The sequence below is a fragment of the Cyclospora cayetanensis genome, unplaced genomic scaffold (genome assembly GCF_002999335.1).
Source record: "Cyclospora cayetanensis isolate NF1_C8 unplaced genomic scaffold, CcayRef3 CcayRef3_contig_40, whole genome shotgun sequence".
In the NCBI taxonomy this organism is placed as follows: domain Eukaryota; phylum Apicomplexa; class Conoidasida; order Eucoccidiorida; family Eimeriidae; genus Cyclospora; species Cyclospora cayetanensis.
Window position 1 is genome coordinate 88,246 of NW_020312370.1, and position 8,349 is coordinate 96,594.

The window sequence follows — 8,349 nt, forward strand, 5'->3', positions numbered from 1 at the left end:
GCTGGCATGCCCTTCACAGCTTATGTCTGCTGGGGTGTGCCTGTGTGCAAGGGGAAAAATGCAGCGTTCATGTAACTGCGCCCTCCCTCAATCGTGTCCACCAAAGAATTCCCCCCCTTCACCCATGACTTCCTCTCAGGCTTTGCAGCCTTTCATGTGTGTCTGTGTACGTGTATGTGTGTCTGTGTGTATGTATCTTGATGTGTCTGTGTGTATGTATCTTGGTGTGTGTATATGTGTGTGTATATGTGTGTGTATGTGTATGTGTATGTGCATATATATATATATGTGTGTCTGTGTATGTGTATATGTGTGTGTATGTGCATATATATACATGTATGTGTGTGTGTCTGTATATGTGCGTGTCTGTGTATGTATATGTGCGTGTCTGTGTATGTGTATATGTGCGTGTCTGTGTCTGTATATGTGTGTGTATATGTACGTGTGTGTGCTTCTTTTACCAGGGGTGACGAGGAATCGAGGTGTGAAGAGGAGGGCAGCTGCGAGCCGAAAGGCGCTCTCGAGTCATATCGCCTATTGTGGAAGGTATTGCAACAGTGCAGTCTTCTTCTCGGGGCACCTTGCCCTTTCCTGTCTCAAGATGCTCATCTGTGTGCCTGCCTCTAGTGTATGTGCTGCTGCGCTCGCGCATTCTGCCGATTCCGCCGCATGCAGCTGCTTTCTGCAGTGCATGTTCTCCCTCTAACCTTTTTGTCCTTCGTCCTCCGCTTTTAGCCGTTCTTCTCTGTAGACGTGTCTACATTTGAAAGACTGCGCGAGTTTGCTGGCTCCAGCTTCTCTCTGATTTTAGCTTCTGCGGTTGCCTCTTTCGTCACGGCCTCTGCGCATGGGTAGTGTAGTGTGCATCTGTTTCGGGTGTCTCCGCAGCTGCTATTCCTCTCCCCAGTGCGGCAACTGATGCTCGTGATCCTGACGGCTCGTGTAGGCTTTGCTGCAGTGGATGCAGCTACGCAGCTCAAGATTATTGAACGTGGTGTCTCGAAGGAGCAGCTCGCTTTCTTCGCACCTCTCCTCATGCCATTTGGTATTGTCTGCCCGTTCCTCGTAAGCCTTCGCTAACTCGTGTTTAGAGGTATATGTTGGGGAGGAGGGGAAAAGGGGGGAAGAGGAAGAGGGGGGCAAAACGCTTCATGAAAAAGAAGGAAGCTCGCCTTCTCGCCCAAGCCCCACAAGGCAGCTGCTGCTGGTAATACGAGAACTTCGTATAGAATGACGAATTTGCGTTTGTTCACTGCATTGCTGCCGAATTCTTGTGCATGCTGCTCGCGCTGCTGTTGCTGCAGGTGAGCAAGTGGATTACGGGGTCGGCACCACTGCGGCTGTTTATGTATGGATATCTCTTTCGTCTTGCCGTCTGCTGCGTATGGGCCGGTGTGTTGTCAGGCTTTCTATTGCCCCTGAAAATTTTTTCTGTCTGTATTTTTCCAGCAGGTCTCTTTAATTCGACTTGCTCTATATATATATATATATATATATATATGTCCGCTTCTGTTTCTGCCCCTCACGCGCCTTGTCAAAAGGCGTTCCCTTCGCCGTGCGGGGAGGGGGGATCGAGTATGGCTCTCCGGCTGTCTCTACCCCTCCAGTTGTTTTCGTGACCGCTGCTGTTGTCACTGTTTTTTGTGTGTGTTTGCCTCTGCTGCAGCCGCCGTTGCTGCGACGCCAGTGTTGTACACTGGGGAAAACGCGACTTTGTTTTACATAGGCCTCTTTCTCATCACAACGGTTTACAACGTCTGCTCTGACATAGTGTTTGTCTCGATGGTGCGTGGGTTGAGCGCCCTTTCTCAACACGTTCAGTCAGCTGGCTTGATCCCCGTGAAACAGGAAGGGCCTTCAAGAGTCGCTCTGCAAAGGCCTCTCCTACCCGTCTCGTCCCCCCTTCCTTCCTGCTGCAGATAGGCAGGCAGGCAGGCAGCTAGCTCTTCAGGCAGATGGGCTGTTTTGAAGCTTCCTTGTTGCTAGGGGTGATGCAGCAGCGTGCCCTTAGATAGCCAGCTGGCTGCGCCTCCTGCCTCCGAGCTATCTGTGTGCGCGCGTTCATGCCGTGTGAGGTGGGGCACTCTTGCAGATGGCATTCTTCGCCAGAGTCTCTGACCCGCGAATTGGGGGATCTTATATGACGTTCCTCAACACCATGTCGAACATCGGCTCGCAGGTAGCTCTCTCGCCTTGGCTTAAGACACAGGCGCGCTGCTCACCGGAAAGCCGTTTCTACTACTAGAGTAGACTTCGGAAAACTTGAATAGGGGGCTTCTGCATTGCGAGTTTCGGTGCGATGCAGTGGCCGCGTGCTGTGAGTCTATGGCTAATGGACTCGCTATCCATCAAGGACTGCACTGGAATTGACTGTATGTTCTCTTGGCACGCGCTGTCTCGGGGGGGCCAGAGATGCTGAAGCACTGGTATTCACTCTGCACCAATTGTTCGTTCTGCGAGCACGTATTGCGACTGGGGTGACATATATATATATATAGATATCTGTATATATATATATATATGTATGTGTGAGAATCGTTTGCAATATTTTCTCTGTTTTTCTGTTGGTTTCAGTATCTCTCGCTGGAGCAACATGCCCAGTGGTTTTGGATGGGTACTTCGTCCAAGTGGCTGCCTGCGTCATCCTCGGTGCGCCTGCGTCATTTTTTGCACTTTAGGAAATTATCTTGTAGCGAAAGATGGTCGTCCTCGACTGTATCTTATGTGGAAAAGGTGCTAAATAGCATCAGGAGCTAGAGATTTTACTCTGTGTGGGTTCTTTCGCCGGGTGCTGCAGGCTTGTGCTGGACGGCTGTCTTCTGGCCTCGAGTGCGACGGCTGCAGGATATCCCTTTGCGTTGTTGGCGTGTCACCCTCTCGCCGCCTCCCACTGCTGAATCTGCAGTAGAAATGACAACATGCGAACGCGAGGGAAAGGCAGCGGCAGAAACAAAGAAGGAAGAGTGACTTACGATGGTGTCGGGGGGTCACCCACCCCCGGCACCACCCCTCGAGTGCTAGCCAGCTTTGCTGCTGGTCTATAAGGCCTCATCTCAAGACTTAGTTTTAGGGCCGACTGGCTTCCCTCCGCTGTGTGCTTTTTTCCGGTAGTTCGCTTCATCAGGGGCTTAGCCACCCGAGTGTAACGAGCTGCCTTTTTGTAAGCAAGCTTCCCGGCAAAGGGCTAGCTAGCTAGCTACACTAGTTGAGCTTCTTTTCTTAGCAAGCATTTGAGTAATAATGTTGTTCCTGAGGGAGCCGGCTGGTTAGCTCGTTGGTTCGGATGCTCCTATTGATGGGTCTCTAAAGTTTCAGTGGTGGCGCCGTGGAGTCAGACTAAGGTGTCCGTGATTCTCCGATCCAGAAACGAGGAATGCAAGTGACATAAAAGCGCGTGCGCATGCATGCATGCATCGTCGCTATCAACAGGTGTCTGTGGACACCCCTACCGCCACCGTGCGTGGGAGGCTTCAACACGTCGTGCTGCTCACGCGCGGGGGTCCACGGTAATGTGTGCCTAGAAGACATGCGAGTTGGGGGGAAGAAGATACATGACTCCATGCCTATCCGTGCGAAGAGACGAACGAGGAACGCTCCAGTGACACGCAAACATGCCCCATGTTCGTCCATCATGCGAACACGTAGGCCCGCGCGCAGTGCATAAATGCCATACAGAGTGCACGTATGTGCATCCACGGAGGAAGGTGAACGCACTTGAACCATTGCCACAAACTGCTCATAAAGGCACGCCAGGTGCTGAAGAATGCTAGGATACTTTCTCCACGACCCCTCTCTCTCCAACGGAGACACACCCCTATGTATATAGCGACGACGGTAAATAAAGGCGTGGCCAAAACGAATGTAAAAAGTAGCGCCCTAGAGGGCTTTGTTCGGCGGATCCTCCAGCTGCCCAACGGAGGAACCCCCTTCTGGTTTGTCTCCGTAGGTATCCTGCGAGACTTCGCGGAATGAAGAGAGATAGGCTCGTTTTCGCTCTTGGTAGTCCTCGTCTGTTGCTTCGCTGGCTCCGTCGTCATCCTCTCCCTCCCCCTCTCTTTCTTCCTCTTCTTCTTCTTCGTCCACTTCCTCCGAGCGCCCCAAAGGCGGACGCTCTGCTGCTGCTGCCCCTGCAGCAGAGCTGGCACGAGCAGCAGCAGCTGCTGCTGGCGTGTAGCCTCTCAGGATATCCCATGAGCCGTCATCTAGCAGCCTGCAATGTGCGGGGCACAGACAGGCGGGAGAAGCGGGCAGCAGGGGGAGAAGCCGTTTCATTCGCACGGCGTCGATGGCGTTCTGTTCCACCATGCCACTCGCGGAGTTACCCCCGTTGTTGAGCGCCGCTCCCTTCTGCCGACTGGACACCATCGCGCCTCCACTGGCCGCTAAGGAGGAAGCAGGCGCTTCTGCAACTGCAGCAACACTCACGCAGACAGCAATGCTTCCCCATCCAAAGGAAAGCGCACGACAAAAGGGGTGCGGATGGTGATCGTGGTCGCAGCAGCAGCGGCAGCAGCCGACGACGACAACTGCACGGTTAAGAGGCCTCGGGCAAGCCTTATGTGAACATGCATAAAAATACGCAACCGTGAAGTCTAGACTCACCTGCAGCAGCAGTAAGCCCCATTTGCAAGTCCACTCCACGCGCTGCACCGCGCACGCGCGCATGCGCAAGCAAATAAAATAACGCGAACCTGATCTACATGTGTTCGGCTCGAAGGAGCGCTCGCAAGACACAACCAACGGGGAATACAGAAAAAAAACATGTGTGAAGCGCTTTGTGACGATGAGGACGACGACTGCGACGACTACTACTCGTCTCCGCACGCCTCGGTCGCGCACCCCAAAACTCAGAGAGCTTCTCACCTGTGGAGCTAACAAATCTGACCTTCATCTTTTTCATAACCCACAGCAGCACGACCAGCAGGATGCACAAGATTCCTGCAAAATGCCACCCCACAGCGAACGGTGCAAAAAGGGAGGCAACGCTAGACGCAGCATACTGGGGCCCCCGCTGGTGCAGGCATCGCCGTCAAGCCGCGTGCCAGAAAAAGCTATCTCGGCAGTGTGTTGAGGTCGGTGGTTTATGGAGTGTCCCTCCCCTCCCACCGGTTACTATGGTGAAGAGGGCGAGCGGCATGTTAGGCCCCCCCATTGGAGTCAACGACGCAATGACGAATGCCTTCTTCGCTCCCCACTCCCCAGCAGGCCACTCTGCAGCGTGCAAGAAGACAGCAGAGCGTCCAGCAACGCGTCCTCAACCCGCCACTGTTTTCTTCTGGAAGCTCCCTCTAGCCTGAAAGGCGTGGCGAGAAAAAAATGCCACGCCTCAGACTTGAAAAAGGTGCCTCAAACCAGCACCCTGACATTAAGAGGACTTTTTAGGGCTTAAAATTACTGTTTTGCGAGAGGACTGCGTAGTACTGCACATTGGGAACTAGCGCCTCCGTGATGATCCCATAGAGTTTCTGGAAATCAGGCGTCACTGGAGGATGCAACCACACCCTAAACTTGGGGTCTGAGGGTAAAATCCAAGGCTCCAGACCACTTTCAGTCCAGGAGGATTTCTTCACCTGGCAGGCAGCGGCACAAACACGCAAGCGCTCGACGCACAAACACCCTTGAAAGCGTTTCGCTCCGCTGGCCATACAGCAGGAAAGCCGCTGCAGCCGTCCAGCGGCACGCCTGCGCACCTCTAAGCCACTGTTTGATGTTGTACTCTGCACATTCTGTGGGCTGGTGAATGCGCGGCGAGGAGAGCTCCTCGCCTCAGGCGCACGGGGCGGTCTGTCTAGGAACTTTGTTTTTTTTCAGCAGTGGTGTGCAGAAGCTGCCCACCATAAATTGCAAAAAATCCCACTTATAGGGCACATCGTTGGTGTTCAGGCTCAGAGTGGTGACGGGGCCTCCCCCCTTCTGCTTCTTAAGCTCCAAGTCGTCGTTGAAGAGAGCGACAGACTGAGCTCCGCATGGAAAAGCCTCCTCAGTGGCTGACGTTCTCATGGGCAGTCCAGACTCAGCAGCAAATTCCAAGCGAGGCAGTGTCTGCACCCCGCCTACTAAACGAAGCGCGAGGGCCTCTTCTCGAGTCCGGATGACTGCAAAATACAGCGTCTTGCACACAGAGACAAGTGTGCTCCCCATGAAGCGCCCTGTACGAGAAGGAAGGGGCGAAGGAGAAAAATGCCACGCACAAAGGGGAAAGCATGCAAGGCCTGTGCAACAACTTGGGCCGTACAGACGCACACCCGTGGCTTGCAGCGCCTTGGAGCGCCTCAGCTACCCCATGTGTCACGAAATCGTGCAGGACTGGCACCCCTCATGGCGCTGCTTTGCGCCTCCTCTGCCTTCTCAGATCGCAACGTCAACTCCAAAGAAAAAAAATTTCCCCCTCTTCCTCTCGAGGTAAAGGACGCACGTCCCACTACTCAAGAGGGGCACAAACTGACCCTCGCGGCAACGCGAGTTCAAGAGGCATGCAAAAAATGCAACCAGCACGAAATGTGAGGAAGGCAGGCATGGAGAGACGAAAATAAAAGAGCAATTGCACAGAAAGACACCCACAGACACAGACACACAGACACACAGACACACACACACACACACACACACACACACAGACACGGCCCCATCCGTGAACAAACTGGTGCGCGGCGGAAACCTTGCGTACAGACAGCGGAACGGATGCAGGCAGAAGAAGAGAAGACGAGGGATGATAACTCATGTATACAGCGGGTGCCAGAGGATGCATCGGCAGAAGACTTTTCTGCAATCGGACAGTCACAAAACCAGCCATGCAGCAGGATAACGCAAGGAAGATGCGTGGTCATAGCGCCGTAACAAGGAGCAGGTCCCACGATCACAAGATCCGTACGACAGTCGACAGCAGCACTCTCCTTCCCCTTGCACAGAGACGACTCGATTTCGCGGAGTACATACACAGGCGGGCATGCTGGAGGCGTTAGCGACACCTACCGTCGCACTTGTAGCTTGAGCTGACTTGCGGAGGCCCATCCTTTACGTATGGCCTATAGTTTGCATAAAACCCCTGTATGCGGTAGTACACATACACTGGGGGGTTGAGGCGTTTTTGAACATTGAATGGCACGACGTCACCCTCTGGAGTGCTGTTGTTGTACTCGATAACGACTTCTGTGGCATCTAAGGCGAAGATCAGCAGCGCGATGCCCAGGGCGAGCAGTACGATTCCCCACGTCACACAAATGTACATGGTTACTTCGAGTCTGTACACCTGAAAAGGCAGCCAGCTTCGCTGGATCTCTTGCTGGCAGAAATCTCCCAAGAAATTCCGCAGCTCCTCGCGGTGCCGGTGTTTCACAGGGCCCCGGTACTCGCGTTCGTCATCCCCAGCCTCATCCACCCTGTCCACTGACGCGCGAACACATGGCTCGGCTGCATGCTGCTGCTGCTGATGATGATGCAGTATCCAACCTCCCACGGCGGGTGCCGCTAGTTCTAGTGCTGCTGAGGCATCTAAGTCCGAAGGCGCAGCGACTGGCAGGCGTAGAGTCCAGCAAGACGATAAGCTGGGGGAGGAAGCCGAGCGCGATACGTCACTGTCACTGCTGCTGCTCATGCTGACATCCCTCCTAAGTGCTAGACAAAGATTGCGTCTATCGGGACCGTGGGTTCCTGCAGTTGCATAAGAAGCAGGAAGAGAGACGCCGGGAGGCGCCTCTGCTGCTGCTGCCTCTTCCTTTCTCAAGGCTCCTGAGAATCCCAGAGCTGATGCACATCCAGGTGTCAAAGGCGCGGTCAGCTGGAGAGACACCCCAGGGGCAGGGGGGTCCACGGCAGTATCGGGCCGGCTGCTGCTGCCGTTGTCGCTTCCAAGGATCTCCTGGAGGATCCTCTGCAGCTGTGCCCGTCGAACGTGCATGGGAGACCTCCATTCGCTGGTGCGCAGGCTACCTCTGCGGCTGAAACTGTTGCTTTCTTCTCTCGCAGGTAAGGAAGGCGCTCTGTTCGAGGCTGCTTGTGTGGATGCAGCCTCTTCTGACGTAGACGTCATAGTTCCACGGTGGAACCAAGATCTTGGGTCATCAGCTGCTCTTGCAACAGCACAGATCGTGTAAGGCGCTGTGTAGACCAAAATTAGTGGCCCCCTGTGGTAATAGGCGATGCAGCAGCTGACGCTGCCAATACCTGTTGCTACAACCGCTGCAGCCTGCAGTCGTATGACCGCAAAGGCTGCTTGGGAGCAAAGAAGAAGCAAACAACAGACCAAGGACTAACGCAACGAGTCAAAACTCTCTCAAAGCCCCCGAGACCTACAAACTGCCGAGGCGATACACTCTCTGACCAAGACTGTAGACCCTAAGCCATCTGAGC

General features: G+C 54.1%; 2 protein-coding genes across 2 annotated transcripts; one reads left to right on the forward strand and one right to left on the reverse strand.

Annotated features, from left to right (window-relative positions):
• Window positions 1–2,092: 2,092 nt before the first annotated feature.
• On the forward strand, window positions 2,093–2,967 carry LOC34623607 (acetyl-coenzyme A transporter 1). Its single transcript, XM_026334364.1, has 4 exons — window positions 2,093–2,184; window positions 2,302–2,372; window positions 2,575–2,649; window positions 2,798–2,967. The coding sequence occupies exons 1-4, from the start codon at window positions 2,093–2,095 to the stop codon at window positions 2,965–2,967; spliced, it is 408 nt and encodes a 135-aa protein (XP_026190149.1).
• Window positions 2,968–3,876: 909 nt separating this feature from the next.
• Window positions 3,877–8,029, reverse strand: LOC34623606. Its single transcript, XM_026334365.1, has 6 exons — window positions 6,973–8,029; window positions 5,836–6,095; window positions 5,396–5,570; window positions 5,107–5,211; window positions 4,775–4,938; window positions 3,877–4,554 (listed from the first exon to the last, which is right to left on the reverse strand). The coding sequence occupies exons 1-6, from the start codon at window positions 8,027–8,029 to the stop codon at window positions 3,877–3,879; spliced, it is 2,439 nt and encodes an 812-aa protein (XP_026190150.1).
• Between the last annotated feature and the right edge of the window lie 320 nt (window positions 8,030–8,349).

Coding starts and splice junctions, on each gene's coding strand:
- LOC34623606 (XM_026334365.1), bottom strand. CDS start 8,029: ATGACGTCTACGTCAGAAGAGGCTGCATCCACACAAGCAGCCTCGAAC. Junction 6,096..6,972: donor CTCAAGCTACAAGTGCGACG/GTAGGTGTCGCT, acceptor TGTATTTTGCAG/TCATCCGGACTCGAGAAGAG. Junction 5,212..5,395: donor CGCAGTCCTCTCGCAAAACA/GTAATTTTAAGC, acceptor TGCACGCTGCAG/AGTGGCCTGCTGGGGAGTGG.
- LOC34623607 (XM_026334364.1), top strand. CDS start 2,093: ATGGCATTCTTCGCCAGAGTCTCTGACCCGCGAATTGGGGGATCTTAT. Junction 2,185..2,301: donor AACATCGGCTCGCAGGTAGC/TCTCTCGCCTTG, acceptor TTTCGGTGCGAT/GCAGTGGCCGCGTGCTGTGA. Junction 2,650..2,797: donor GGCTGCCTGCGTCATCCTCG/GTGCGCCTGCGT, acceptor CGGGTGCTGCAG/GCTTGTGCTGGACGGCTGTC.